At 42.1% G+C, this 14,896-nt stretch overlaps 1 protein-coding gene across 2 annotated transcripts in view; it reads left to right on the top strand.

Annotated features, from left to right (window-relative positions):
- Positions 1-653: 653 nt before the first annotated feature.
- Positions 654-14,896, top strand: part of FKBP15 (FKBP prolyl isomerase 15) — a 28,953-nt gene continuing 14,710 nt past the window's right edge. Inside the window, exons 1-10 of one of the 2 annotated variants that reach the window (XM_034664315.1) lie at positions 654-833; positions 1,335-1,392; positions 3,908-4,015; positions 5,964-6,066; positions 6,544-6,650; positions 8,321-8,435; positions 9,860-9,969; positions 10,527-10,634; positions 11,067-11,161; positions 11,990-12,062. In XM_034664315.1, coding sequence (XP_034520206.1) covers positions 3,944-4,015; positions 5,964-6,066; positions 6,544-6,650; positions 8,321-8,435; positions 9,860-9,969; positions 10,527-10,634; positions 11,067-11,161; positions 11,990-12,062 — 783 coding nt within the window. In that variant the 5' untranslated portion in view covers positions 654-833; positions 1,335-1,392; positions 3,908-3,943. Of the gene's footprint in view, positions 834-1,334; positions 1,393-3,907; positions 4,016-5,963; positions 6,067-6,543; positions 6,651-8,320; positions 8,436-9,859; positions 9,970-10,526; positions 10,635-11,066; positions 11,162-11,989; positions 12,093-14,896 lie in introns of both variants that reach the window. The other variant, XM_034664314.1, reaches the window with a different exon arrangement.

Genomic DNA, 14,896 nt, shown 5'->3' with positions numbered 1-14,896 from the left:
TTACACACTACTTGTGGAGTACAGAGTAGCTTACCCTTTGTGGTGTGAAATTTAGTGGTATATACCAAAAGTCTTAAAAATGAACATACCTTTTCTCCCAACTGTTTAATTTCTGGGAATTTATACTTTGGGAATGATCATGTGCGAGGATATAGATAGAAAGTTATTCATTGAAGTATTGTTTGTGATGTGACAGGAAAATTATCTAACAGCCAGGAATTGGTGAAATGTATTTGGTAGCAGCATAGGTATTTAAGACTTCTGTCCCCAAGATCTTTTAGAGACTTTTTTCTGCAGATAATGGCAGGTTTGGGCATGACCCTTGAAGTTGGACATAATGTTCAGTAGTTACAAGTGATGTAGATTAATACTTAATAACATGGACATGTGTCACTGAGTGAGTGAGTGAAGCAGGTCACAAAACAATACGACCCTTTTTTATTAAAAAAATAATCAAACACACACATAGACATAATATAAACGTGAAATAGTGCATCCCAAATTCTAGCAGTGTTGCATCGTGGTTGGATTGCAGGTGATTAATTATTGTTGGCTTATCTACATTTTCTGATTTGCTACAGAGGAACAGATAATGACTTGTGTAGTAAAGAATAAATGAAAGAGAGGAGGGTGGAGAGGGCAGGGTGCCTTTTTTATAGCCTGTTCCACCTGTGGTTGATCGCTCCTTAGGTCAAGCTTGCCAGAGATTCGGGCTCTGACGGGCACAGCGTTAGTTCGCGGGATTCTGTGGCCCCTTCTCCCATACCAGGTGCTGACGGCCTCTCTGCTGACCCTGTTGTATCACCACCCACATCGGTGCCTTTCAAATCAGGGTAAGATCCTGCAGTTGTATCATGTTCTTTTATTGTCCATAAAAATGATCCTTAGAGTGGTTCAGAAGTCGGGATGGTTGAAAACTAAAATAATTTTAAATAATTGGGAAAAAAATGGAATGAGACAAATGGGGAAAATACTAGCATCAAGATTTTTCTGACAAGGGATTAATATTCATAGTCTTTAAATGCACTAACTTGGGATGTATATGAATACCTGCTGAGCTCTGGAAGAAAGCTGGGTAAAATGTATAAACGTAAAATATATACCCAAGGGAAAAAATGAAAATAATAAGAATTTGAATGAAAAATTACTCATTTTCACCAGCTGTCAGAAATTAATGCAAATTGAAGAATGGTTACGATTCTGTTTCACAGCCATTGAATTGGCAAACGTTTTCAAAAACAATTTGTTTTCCCGCATAATCAGGACTCATGATTATAGATTTGGGATTTTTTTTTTTTTTTTTTAACCTCAGCATATGTCTTACTTGGTTTCAGGGAGCCGGCCCTTCGTATCAAATCTAACTCCCTCAGTGAACAGCTTACAGTAAATACAGTGAGTATACAAGTCTGTCTCCCTCACCCCCAGTCTACTGAGAAGGTGTCATGTGCCTTGGGGTAGGGTAGGTTAGAGACCAAAAAAAAAAAGCTATTTTAGAAATTTCCCCTTACTGGGGAGTTACTATAAATTAGATGGGGTTCTACATGGGCAAACCTGGGTTCAAGTCTTTATTCTTGTAAACTCGTGGCCTTGAGAAAATTATCTACCTTTTCTGATCCTCTGCTTCTTCATTGTTAAAATGGAAATAATTCTCACAGCCCCTTTTGCAGAGTTCTTGTGATATGGTCACAAAGCATGTAGGCTTAGAGCCTACATTCAGTGTGACTTCATGAAGCAAGAAAATTTTTATACTCAAGAGATATTTATGAGATTTAAATGAAATAATGCGTGTGGAATGTTTAGTATTGTGTCTGGCATATTGTAAGAGTTCAATTAACATTAGCTCTTATTATTATCATAATTACTGCTAACACTACATACCTTCACACTTTCATTCTCTTAGATGAAATCTGCACTAATTCACCAACTAGTTGACTTTGAGTTGGTCTCCGTGTTTTCCTAACTGTAAGATGGGAAGACCAGCATACACTTGTAAAATTTGGATTTGAATGCCTTTGGGAGCATGTCCGCTGCACTTTGCTGCTGCCCTGCTTGATTCGTGAAGGCATCTGAGTTGGCTGCATGAGCGTGAGATGAAAGCCCTGTGGCCTTCACCTACCACGTTGGGAAACAGGATAATTGCTTGGAGTGAAATCGGTGGTTGCTTTCTCTCCAGCCCTAGTTTACTTGTTTATATTCAGCCCAGCGCAGGAATTATTAAGCAAATAATTGCTCCAGTATGTGTAAGAAGTGATCTCTGAAACCCGGAAGGTTAAGCCAAAGAATTAAGAAAATTAAAAAACTATAATCTCAGATCTTTGAATAGTCACAAAATTTGTTTAGTATTGGTTCTATGATACTTCTAGGCAGAGCTACATTTGTCACCTATTTCTAAGCTTCTGTAACTTCAGTAGACTAGTGTGTCTCCAACCTTTAAAATTTTTTTTTTACAGTTTTTTTTAATTGAAGCAAAACTCACCATCCTTTTCTTTTCTTTTTACATTTAAGTTTTTATTTTTTGTTTTGAATAGGTAATTGCATTCATAAGTTTCAGTTATTAAAACAATGTAACAGGGTATACATTGAAAAGACTCACTTCCACCCCTCCCTCTGTGTACCCCATCCCATCCCACTCTCCTTTTAGGTAACTGCTTTTCTTAGTTTCATATATATTCTTTCAGTGTTTCTTTATGCAGATGGAAGCAGATAGGAATGTATATTTTATTTCTCCCTCTTTTCACAAAATATAGCATAGTATATATATTGTCTACCATGGCTTCTACATATTACGGTGTGTATATATATATATATATATATATATATCTTTCCATGTTAGTGTACAGAAAGCTTCTTCTTTCTTTTTTTTTCTGTAGATTGCAGTATTGTGTGGTATGGTTTATGTAACTAGTCCTCTTTTGATGAACCCAACTTTCTTTGATTATGTGCTTCCAATCAGTCAAGAAAAAATGAGCACACACTCCCTGTATATATATCTATTTATAAATTATATACATAAACTACTGTCCATCCCTATAAACAAGCTTAATGTCTTATGTTTCCACAGCTTAGAAATAATTCCAAAATAGAGGTGATGATCATCTCTCTTTTTTTAAAGATTTATTTATTTATTTAAGAGAGAGAGAGTGTGTGGATGTGCGCCTGTGAGGCTGTGGGGAGGGGCAGAGGGAGAGAATCTTCAAGCATACTCCCCGCTGAGCTTGCAGCCCAACACAGGGCTCCATCCACAACTCATGAGACCAAGACCTGAGCCGAAATCAAGAGTCAGACGCGTAACTGACTGAGCCACCCAAGTGCCCCGTGATCATCTCTTTTTATACCTAGTAGATCATCATGTACACCCTTAGGGGTATGTTCTCTCCACTCTGAAGGCTGCACTTTGGACCAGTTAATGGATACAGAGGCTTCTAGCACAGGGGCTATCGTGTAGTCAGTGCCAAGTCAGAGTTGAATGAACCTGAATTTGGAACAAAGAGCTCCTGTTTCCTTCTTCCCCTAATCGTTTCTGAATATCTGTCTGCTGCATTGCTCCCAGGGTTTTCAGAGGGTACTGTCATTTAAGATGCCTCCCTCCCTTGATCTGTACTTAGTTTTTCATCTGTGTAAAATGAGAAGAATTATGCCTGGTGGGGAGACTTGATTGAAATGAAGTAATACATGTGGAACCACTTTGTCCATTCCAACATATAGGGGATTATTTTTATGGCTATTATTAATTGTGACCCATGTATGCTTCTTGGCAAGAAATCGTTTATTCTCATTTTGTAGAAGAAATCGTTTCAAATCTCTGTAGCAGGGGGACTTGTTGAAGGGTTTGATGTAAGAGCCAAAGACATAGAGCTAAAGTAGTGAGCCTTGATTATAGTGATTTTTGTGACTTTCCTCTTTTTAGAATCCTGATACAGTCAAAGCCAAGTTGATCTCTCGGATGGCTAAAATGGGCCAGCCCATGCTGCCCATCCTTCCACCACAGCTGGATTCCAATGATTCAGAAATCGAGGTATGACCCCTCGGCTGTGTTAGAATGAATAGTGCAGACGTTTCTACCTCATGTTTGCTTGTTTGAGATTACTACTTTTTCTGCCTGTAACCCAGAATCATCATGTAGAAAGCTTATATTTAAAATGGTATAGGTTGGTATTGGTACATGTGTTTCCACTGTGATTAGCACTTCCCCTGAGAAATGGAAGCAATCCCACTCATCTGCCTCAAGAACGGGAATTTTTAAGTAGTCCATATACATAGCCTTCTACTAGATTCTCTGCTATCACTAAAAATCACACTTTAGGCAGCATGGTGTCCAACCCATAAAAGATGCTCAATTCATATTGGTTGATTGTTCAGATTCTCTTGGGAAACGTTGGTCTTCCCCCTGATGTTAGCTGTTACTGAAGATCGCATTGTTGCGTCTCTCGGCTTTGTATATGGTGTGATCGTTTTGAAGTTCAAGAATTTTATTGCAGTGAAATCTATTGGTTTTTTCCCTTTGTTTTTTGCTTTTGACATTATGCTTAGAAAGCCTTCTCACTTTCAGATATTATAGACATCACATGTGTTTTCTGAAAATATTACTTTGTATTTAGATCTAAAATTTTAATCCATATGGAATTTGGTGTATGATATGAGGTAGCTCAGTTCTAACTTAGTTCCTTTCACGTTGGTTAGTTCCTTATTGAGTAAAATCATCCTCTCAGTTGAATTGAAACACTTAACAGAGATTGATTTTTAGGATTCTTTGACTTTGATGTAAAACAAAGCAAAGATGATGCTCCTGAAAAAATGTTCTAGCATAGGCTGTATTTTTCATAATTTTGTTTTATTTCTTCCTGGAAAAGCTGTAAGTAGATCTAACATTTTAAAGGAGAATAGGATTGATTTTTAGCTGCTTCAGGAAATTAAATTTTCATAAGGTAATACTGTTATTAAAATTTTTAAGTGCTTCTTACTCGTTGTAGAATGATTTAAATTACAAAGAAAAATATATTTAACAAAAAATGCATTCTTCTTTTTATCTTACTGCTTTGTAACCTGATTTTTTAACTTAGTATTGTGAATATTTATGTTAATACCAATATGAATAACATAAATAATATAATTAATATAAGTAAATAAAGCATTATTTCCTTTAAAGGCAACTCAGTGTTCTGTTAGATCGATTTATTATTATTCCTTTCATTTTGTTGTTAGACATTTAGGTGGATTCAGAGCTGCAGCGATATAAAACTGGCATGCTTTTCCAGAAATGCATAATGCGTTTTTGAGAATATCAGGGGGGCAAAGGGAAGTTCTAAAGTAAAAGAATGTCAAAGCGATTTCAGCCTTTGAACTGTAGGATAGGAAGTCACAGTATATTGTGCCCCAAGTTTTTCTTCTCCTTGTATGAATTGGGAAGATGTTTATAGGATAACTTTGTTTAGACTATACTACGGTCCAACATTGCTTTAACTTTTATGAAAAGAAAGAATGGGGAAAAACACTCTAAAACTGCATTATCCAAAAAGCACGGTAGTGAGGCGCAGTGAATCCTGCCCTGTCTGATTTTCATTGAGTACCTTGAGGTCTGTGGGGATGATTTGGCCGAAAAGAAGAGGCTGCACTATTGCCTGGCTTCCCTTGCAAGAGGCCTTTCTTCTGTGGGAACAGACTGGTCAGATTTAAGGTAGCTGCTGGTTTGGAAAATGATGCATTCTGGAGAGGAGTCACTTTAGCTGGTTCAGTCAGTAAAACATCAACAACTTAGGACGTTAGAGGGAATTAAATATACTTAATTATTTGATATGATTTATAGGGAGAAGGGATCTCCCCACAGCCCACACCCTGAACTCTTTCCTTTCCTTCTTCTTTGCCTAAAAACACTGGCTGTAAGCAGGTTTAGGGTGGACAGTCAGCCTCAGTCTCCAGCTCAGGACCCACATACATAGTCACCAAAATGCTTGTTCCTGTTTCAGGATGTGAACGCTCCGCGAGGAGCTGCACAGCCCGTGGCAACTCCATCCCTGCAGCCTGCTCTTCAGCCGGCGCACCCCACGTTACCGCCGATGACCGCACAAGGTAATGGCCTCTCCGGCTCTGCAGCCTGGAGCTGAGTCGGCGCCAGAGTTAGCATCCCAGCTCCTTAAGTTGTTGGGCTGCATTGTTTTAGTACTGAGCTGGACTAGAGTGTAAAACTTGTCAGTTTATCCCTGGGTAGGGCGTTTTTAGCCCCGGAAATGGATTTGGTCTGTGTGCTTTGTCTCCTGCCGGGTGGCACTGCCCGTTTCAGAAGCATGCGCTCCGCTGATGAGACACTTCCTGTGTGTGATTGTGCACTTCCTGTCCGCCGATGAGACTGTAGGTCTGAGTCCCATGTGCCCAAGAACCCCAGGTTCATTGTACTAGCATGTTCGTGAGACTCCAGTAGGGTTGGTTTTGGGAGAGCAGGTGAGGAGAGTGGTCAAGTCTGAAGCATGTTGCAGTATGTCAGGTTCTAGTCCAGACTTTAACAAGAAACCAGAGTGAATACAGTGACAGCTTCTTGCTTTATCGTAGCACCTCAGCCATCTGTCTCTGGCCTCCAAGCGCCCTCTGCGGCCTTAATGCAAGTTGCCTCTCTCGACTCGCACTCCGCTGTGTCTGGAAACGCCCAGTCCTTTCAGGTAACAATGTTTTTAAACCATATCAGTTATAGGCTGTAATTTTTTAGGTTCTAGTCAGTCTCTCTTCCCCCTCCTGCACGGTTTGTGCAGTAGCAGTTCCCCACACCAGAATTTGTCATTTCCCTCCTTCCTGAACCAGCGCTGTCTCATCTCTAAACCAGATGAAGGAATACCTCCCTTACAGGTTGACGTAAAGCCAAAAGGCAAAAACAGTCAGAGCACCCAGCACAAGGCCTGGCACATAGTAGAGGCCCAGTCAGTGTTTGTTTCCTTTCCTTTTCACACATGTCTCCTTGAGGGGTATCAGTGCAAGTCCTCTGTTCTTGTCTGTGAGAGCTGATAGGCTAAGATTCTGCACCGTACATAGCAACGTTGTAGGTTGAGGGTGTATGGAAAATATAGCTGAACTCTGCTGTCTGTTTATCTTCCAAAAGCGATCTCTTAAAGTAGGTTTTTTCTGTTTTCGCAGAAGGTAGTGGCAGCAGCCTGTCTGCTTCTGCTGTTTGCCAGGATAGTGGACTCTTTCTTCTGCCCTGACACATTGGATGGGTAAAACATACTCCCAATGATAAGAGGGCCTCACGTCCTTGGTGATTCTTATTGGAAGGGTGGGAGTGATGGTGAGCGGGCTATGCCCCACTGGGACAGGGCATATTAGAATTTAAAAAATGTCTCACCGTGCCCTCTCCCTACTCCCTAGTGGACAGTTCTATCCCATAGACTAAGATTTATTTATTTTTTTTAGTAATGGATGGGTAGTTTATCTTTCCCTGGAAATGAGCTGGATTTCCTTAACTCTTCTAAATCATCATTTAAAAGAAAACTGCTGTTTATTGAGCATTTACTATCTGCTGGGTACTTAGTTTACCAGCTGTGAGGAACTTTACCTATATATCACTTCATCTAGTCCACACAACAACCCTGAGTGGCGTTACTATTTTCGTCTTACAGTTGAGGTGACCAAGATTCAGGGGGAAATGAGAGCTCTTGATCACAAGAGCATCACAATCTTGCAGGGAAGAGGCATCCTTTGGAGACCCGTGGATTTATTTTGGAATCTCAGTGAACACCTGTCCTTTGATCCCAATGAAAACTCAGCCAAGTCTCTTTGTTTATTTTTAAAGATTCTATTTATTTATTTTTGTGCGCATGCATGCACGAGAGAGAGAGAGAGGAGAGAGCGTGCACGCTCACGGGATGGGGTGGTGGGGAGGCAGGGGCAGAGGAGAAGCAGACTTGCCACTGAGCAGAGAGCCTGAAGCAGGACTCTGTCCCGGGACTCTGGGATCATGACCCGATCCAAAGGCAGACGCTTAACTGACTGAGCCACCCAGGCGCCCTCAGCCAAATCTCTTTAGATTTACAATTTCTTAGACCATCAGTAGGTCTAACAGCTGGGAACTGAATTCCTGCTTGATTAAATCATAGTGCCAGAGGACTGGGGAGTGACCTGAGACAGCCTTCCCTCACTGTCTGGATAGGACTTCAGTGACCGGGCACCACTGGATGACACAGAGAATTTTACTGCAGTGCCTACCGAGTACCAAATCCCATCTCCTCTGTCTGCAGCTTTAATAAATTTGCATCTCCTTCCAGTTTAATCTCTTTATTCCATCAAAGACAGATTAAGCAGCAAAGAGAGCCGTGCATATAACTTGGCGTTTTCTCAGCCCTATGCAGGTATGCAAGCCTACGCTTATCCCCACACGTCAGCTGTCACCTCCCAGCTGCAGCCTGCCCGGCCCCTGTACCCTGCTCCGCTCTCTCAGTCTCCCCATTTTCAAGGTAGGCCGTGGGCCCTCGTCTTGTCTTCCACTCTTGCTCTGCTCTCCTTCCTCCCGCCCCCTTTCCATTTTCACTCCAACAGATCTCTACTTTTTTTTTTTAAACAGCTTTGTTGAGGTGAAATTTATGTATCATACAATTCACTCACTTTAAGTGTATAATTTTGGATTTTTTCAGTAAGTTTACAGAGTTGTGCAACCTTCACCGAAATCTAATTTTAGAACGTTTACATCTTCCCCAAAAACTCCCTCATGCCACTTTCTGTTTTGTTTCTTGCATTTTCTCCCGCCAGCCCTTTTCCATTGCTCGGTCAATGTGGCTCTGTAGCGTTTCTAGAAAACAATAAGAGTGAAATGTTGGGGGAAATTGGGAGAAGCATGGTAACTGCGGGTGTTCAGTATCTCAAATGAAAGCTACTTTGTTAACATTTTTAAATTATGGAAATCGTATGCTTTTATAAAAAAGTCAACACAAAAGAGTATAAAATGAAAAGCTACTCATCTCCATCATTAACACCCCACCATAGGAAACTGTTGTTAACAGTTACTTGGGTAACTTTTCAGATATCTTTCATGCGTGTACAAGTGTGCATAAAAAGCATACTGACATAAAAAACAAAACAAAATGTAATTTTGTATAAAAACAAAATAAAATGTAAATAGCTGGCATGCTATTCTACCTTCTTATTCTGCAACTTGTCTTTGGTATTAGGACAGTGGTAGGAAGGAGCCAGTATATCCTACAACATAATTTGTGGTCTCAGATTGCTAAGGGTTTCATGGATGCTACCTTTGTCTGGAGTCCCTGCCATTTCTCCATCTGGGAGACCATCAAATCTATCACCTCTGTGAGACCTCCTGATTCTTATCATCCCTTCTTCCTCTCTTCCCACAGACATAATTGTGTATATGTGTCACCAAAGAGTTAATCTTGCTTCTCTTTGTGCTCCTTTTGCACCTGGTACATGGTCCATTTTTTGCACTTAAAACACTCTGTCGTAATGATCTGTTTACATGTGAGTCTCCCCACCAGACTGTGAGCTCGCCAAGGGCAGGAACTGGGTTTCATTCGTTGCTGAATTCCTGGTACCTGGTACAATGCCTGGCATGCAGTCGGGCGAGTGTAGAAGCAATCTGAGCTGTTGGTGCTCTGGCAGACCAAAGTGGGCATGCTTGTGCCCTGGACCAGACTGTACCCTTCGATGCATTTTGCAGGAGCAGAGCTTACTTACTGTTAGCTTTGGAGACCTTTTGCCTCTGTGTCCTCTATGTCTTCTCTGGACAGTGTGAATCACCTACAGTATTTCCTACTATATTGGGATGTTATTTTCTTTCTTTCCTCTGCTGAAAGAACTATCGGCTTTTCCTCATACAGTACCCTCTGCTCCAGTTCCTTAAAGTTCTTTTTGGCTTATGTCTGTTTAGGATCCGGTGACATGGCTTCATTTCTCATGACTGAAGCCCGGCAGCATAACACTGAAATTCGAATGGCAGTCAGCAAAGTGGCTGATAAAATGGATCATCTCATGACAAAGGTGAGTGAGTCAGGGTTGGGGCTGTGTTGAAAGTGGGGGAATCAACAGGGGGTACAAGCAGGGAGCTATCACGGCTATAGGTAAACTCTTTCTTGGTTTCCTGTATTCCTAGTAGTTAGTAGTTATTTCCCTAGAAGGTTAGTTTTTAGTTTGGAATCCAGTTGGCAGGATGTGAGGGCGATCTGGCTGCGACGTCTGTCATCCCATTGATCGCCAGGGTTGATTCGGCTGATCTGGCTGGCTAGGCGGGTGTCCCCTTCCTCCCTCACCGCTCCATGTGCGTCCCTCCCGAAGCTGCGCGCTCGGTCAAAGAGGACGACCTTCCCCGATAGAGGAGGACCGTTCTTCGGTCAAGGGTATACGAGTAGCTTCGCTCCCCTGCTAGAACCTCCAAACAAGCTCTCAAGGAATCCAGTTGGCAGAAGAAAACTCTGGCTTATGTTAGAGATTATCTCAGAAACTCATTAGGCCCTTCCAAAAAGGGGTCAGATCTTGGGTAAATTATATTTTTCCATTTAAAAATGTCTCTCAAGGTCCTTCTGTCCCCATGTTTGTAGGTTGAAGAGTTACAGAAGCACAGTGCTGGCAATTCCCTGCTGCCTCCCAGCATGGCGCTTACGATGGAGACAAGCATGATTATGAGCAATATCCAGCGTATTATTCAGGTGAGAGGGATCGAGAAGGGAGCACAAGACCTGGAGGTCTTGCCCCCTTCTCTCCTAGGATGCGCTACCTCTGAAACCTCTGCTGCACAGATAGAGAGCATGTGATCGGTGCTACACCGAGTTGGGAAATTCTGGAAAATCCATTATGGCCTAATTTTGTCTAAGCGACATTGCTGTAGAGTCACAAGGAAACATTTCTTTTGGACCATATTTTAGAATTTTGCTTTATTTTATGGCCATTTATATGTTTAACCTACAAACCTAGTGATTTGTATCCATTAGATATGATTTGATGTTTTAAATATTCTATGTGGACATAAGTTCTAGTTTTTTATCTCAAAATTTGTAACAGTGTCACTTTTCAGTTCAAGTTGATTCCCTTATATCTGGCGCTTTTCTTCTAAAAAGTTATACACTATATTTTGAATTCAGGAAAATGAAAGATTGAAGCAAGATATCCTTGAAAAGAGCAGTCGGATAGAAGAACAGAATGACAAGATTAGTGAACTAATTGAACGAAATCAGAGGTAATGACAGGTACGGGGCACTGGCTAGGATGGACAAGGGTTTCCTTTGTAAATGCCCAAGTTAGATAAACATGTTTGTCTAGGGTAGTTTATGTGTACTCCTACTGTTTCTGTTTCTTGCCTGTCATGTGAATTATTGTTTGTTTTCCGAGAGGCATTCCGGTAGAAAGAGCACAGTAGGCTGTGACGTCAGGCAGACCTGTGTTTGAATCTTTTGTTGTGTGGCTTTGGGTATTTATTCTTCCTGGCCCTTTTTTTTTTCATCTGTAAAAGTGGTGCTAATACTTAGAACACTCTTAGAAAATACTGTCGTCAGCTCTTTTCTCTTCTGTGTGGGCTATTTCATCGACCAGAACTTCACCAATTTCCATATAAAGCCCAAACATTGTGTAATTTTTCTAGATCCTTCTGAAGATTTTGGTGGGCGGGGGGGGGTTGTGGTGTGGTCAGGGGAACATGTTGTGGCAAATAGCATTTCACTTAGAAAATCTTTCTTCCGTGTTTCTTTTTTCTAGTGTCTCTTGTCTCCCACATGGCGGGGGTAGGTGAGGGGAAAAGCGATTTCTTTTCTTCTCACCTCTCCCCTTCCGTCCTTCATTCCTCCTCACCACACATGCTTCCAGTTCCTTTTCTCTTCATTATGCAAAGCAATTCACTTCTGGCCCAGGTTCCTACCTCCAGATTGATTACTGCAGATCTAAGGAGAACAAAATGCTTTCAGATTTTTTTTTTGAAGGTACAGAGCAATCTGCAATAGGACTGAATGTGCATTGGTTGTGTCTGGTATACATTCAGTGCTTGATAAATGTCTTTTCCCCTGTTTCACAGGTATGTTGAGCAGAGTAACCTGATGATGGAGAAGAGGAACAACTCACTTCAAACAGCCACAGAAAACACACAGGCAAGAGTATTGCATGCTGAACAAGAGAAGGTAAAGTAACTAGGGAGAGAAAAGCCAACCAGGATGTGTAGAGCTAAGGAGTGGTCCTGTGTATGTACTTATCAATCTGCTTTTCAGCAAAAACTTTTTTTTTTTTAAAGATTTTATTTATTTATTTATTTGACAGAGATAGAGACAGCCAGCGAGAGAGGGAACACAAGCAGGGGGAGTGGGAGAGGAAGAAGCAGGCTCACAGCGGAGGAGCCTGATGTGGGGCTCGATCCCACAACGCGGGATCACGCCCTGAGCCGAAGGCAGATGCTTAACCGCTGCGCCACCCAGGCGCCCCTCAGCAAAAACTTTTGCCATCATTCGGAACAGAACTAGAAAGCTTCTAACAGATTTTACTATATCCACCATCCAGACTTCTGTTTTATTTTCTTTTATAAAGATTTTATTTATTTATTTGCCAGAGAGAGAGAGCCCATTAGAGTACAGGCAGGGTGAGTGGAAGGCAGAGGGAGAAGCAGGCTCCCCGATGAGCAGGGGATGCGGGACTTGATCCCAGGACCCTGGGATCATGACCTGAGCTGAAGGCAGATGCTTAACAAGACTGAGCCACCCAGGAGTCCTCAGACTTGTTTTAAAGTATGCTTTGCAATGAGTTGACACAAAAACTATCACTGATCTTAGTAATTTGGTTAAGGTGAGGATTACATTGTTTATTAGCAAATAAAATTTATTCTCTTTTTTTTTTTTTTTAAGATTTTAATTATTTATTCGACAGAGATAGAGACAGCCAGCGAGAGAGGGAACACAAGCAGGGAGAGTGGGAGAGGAAGAAGCAGGCTTATAGCAGAGGAGCCCTGATGTGGCTCGATCCCATAATGCCGGGATCACGCCCTGAGCCAAAGGCAGACGCTTAACCGCTGTGCCACCCAGGCGCCCCTAAAATTTATTCTCTTGACCCAATCAACAGAAAATTCCTGTTACGCCTTGTAAAAAACACTTCAGTGAAATTTAAGATGGTCTAGCTTATTCCTTCATCTGCATCTGCCAGAGCATTTTAAAGTACTGCTGTCTGGCTTCAGTCTGTTCAGAATGAGGCATTTCGACCTGTTCCTGGAGTAGCTCTAAGGAAGACTCTAGTGGGTCTCGGGCTGGGCTGATGCTCACTCCTCCCGTCGCTGCTCCAGTGACACCATTTATCTGGAGTGGAGTCCTTCTAGTTTGTGCTCCTGCTCCCCAGCTAGAGATCTTGACCCAATCATCTGCTGTTATCTCAGAGGTTTAAGAGATAGTTTATATTTTGTATTTGCTTTTTTCCTGAACACTTGAAGAATTGAGTGGAATGCACTTTATAACCCATGGAGTTTACTTACTTTCTCACAGTCTAGTAATGCCGAGGATTCCTCATTGTGTCTCATGCTATTATTATTCTCTGTGTCCTCTTAATCATAGTGTCCCGGGAAGAAATAGCTCTGACCCCTTATCCTCCAATGAGCAGTGCCGTGCCCTGCACAGCTCCATCCCAGCTTGACCCCAGTCCTTTCTCACTGCTACTTTCCACCATCCCTTGTTTGTTGTAGCTGACTCCTCCAGCCTGGATCAAGGTCAGCAGCCTGTGATGCTGGCATCACTGAACAGTACTGGAGTCACTTCACTGTCCATTAACCATACTTTTTACTATTTCTCCTTCCTCTACTTTTATTTTCTTGCTCTAATTTCCTTTTTTTTTTTTTTTTAAACCTGTAGGCCTGGCAGGGACACCCAAATATATTGTTTGGTTGAGCTGTTAGACCTGTTATTCAGGTCTAGCATGATTACTAGAGCTTGTTCTAGATCAGTGGTTTCCACACGCTAGTGTGGCTGCCTCAGGATCACTTGAGGTGCTTGATTAAAATACATATTCTTAAACTTCACCTTGAGATTCTAATTCAGCATTAGGTAGCGGAGGGCTGAATCTGAACTTTTCAGAAGCTCCTTTTGATTCTGACGCACAGCTAGCTAGGACTTGCTGCTCTTTGTCAGTGGTTTCTTTTGCCGCAGTCTCTGGACGTGGCAGCTGGGCGCCTTTGTTTTTAGGAACTTCACCATGTGATTCTCATTTTGAGCATCAGTGGGGGTGAGTGTGTGTGTGTGCCAATAAAATTTTATTTACAAAACCAGGCAGCAGGCCAGTTTGGCCTGTGGGTCAGAGTTTGCCAACGCCATGAGTTAGCTTATTAATCCACCCACATGATTCTTTTCTTTTTTAAGATTTATTTATTTATTTTAGAGCACATGCGCGAGCAGGGGAAGGGGCAGATGGAGAGGGAGAGAATCTTAAGCAGACTCTGCACTGAGCATGGAGCCCAGAGCGGGGCTGGATCTCATGACCCTGGACCATGACCTGAGTCAAATTAGGAGTCAGACGCTCAACCAACTGAGCTACCCAGGGGCCCCATATCGAAAAACAAAAATGGTTGGCACAGTGCCTGGCACCTTGTAGATGGTTCTGTAATAGCAGAACGTGCAGTAGCAACAGCGGTGAGAACAGCTGTGATCTGTTAAATCCCCACCAGGTTCTAGGCGCCGTGCTTCCCATGCATCTGTCTGAGAGCATTTCTGGGCTGAGTAGCGCTATGCTTGATGAGCTGGCTACCAGGGATCACACACCTCGCTTGGCTGCTGTGATTTCAGTGGAACTTTGCAAGGCTCACCCCTTCCTGCTTTCCTTTTGCTCCACTTCTTTCTTGCATGACAGTTGTCCCTGTGAAGGCTGTCCTCCTACAGGGAGATCATCGAGGTCCTTTCATCCCTGGAGGCAGCTCTCTGCCTTCAAATGCAGCTCAGAGAGTTTTGGCTGAGCACTC

This window comes from Ailuropoda melanoleuca, chromosome 7, assembly GCF_002007445.2.
Source record: "Ailuropoda melanoleuca isolate Jingjing chromosome 7, ASM200744v2, whole genome shotgun sequence".
NCBI classification, from domain to species: domain Eukaryota; kingdom Metazoa; phylum Chordata; class Mammalia; order Carnivora; family Ursidae; genus Ailuropoda; species Ailuropoda melanoleuca.
The sequence above is the reverse complement of the archived record's forward strand: the minus strand, read 5'-3'. Positions and strand labels throughout refer to the sequence as shown.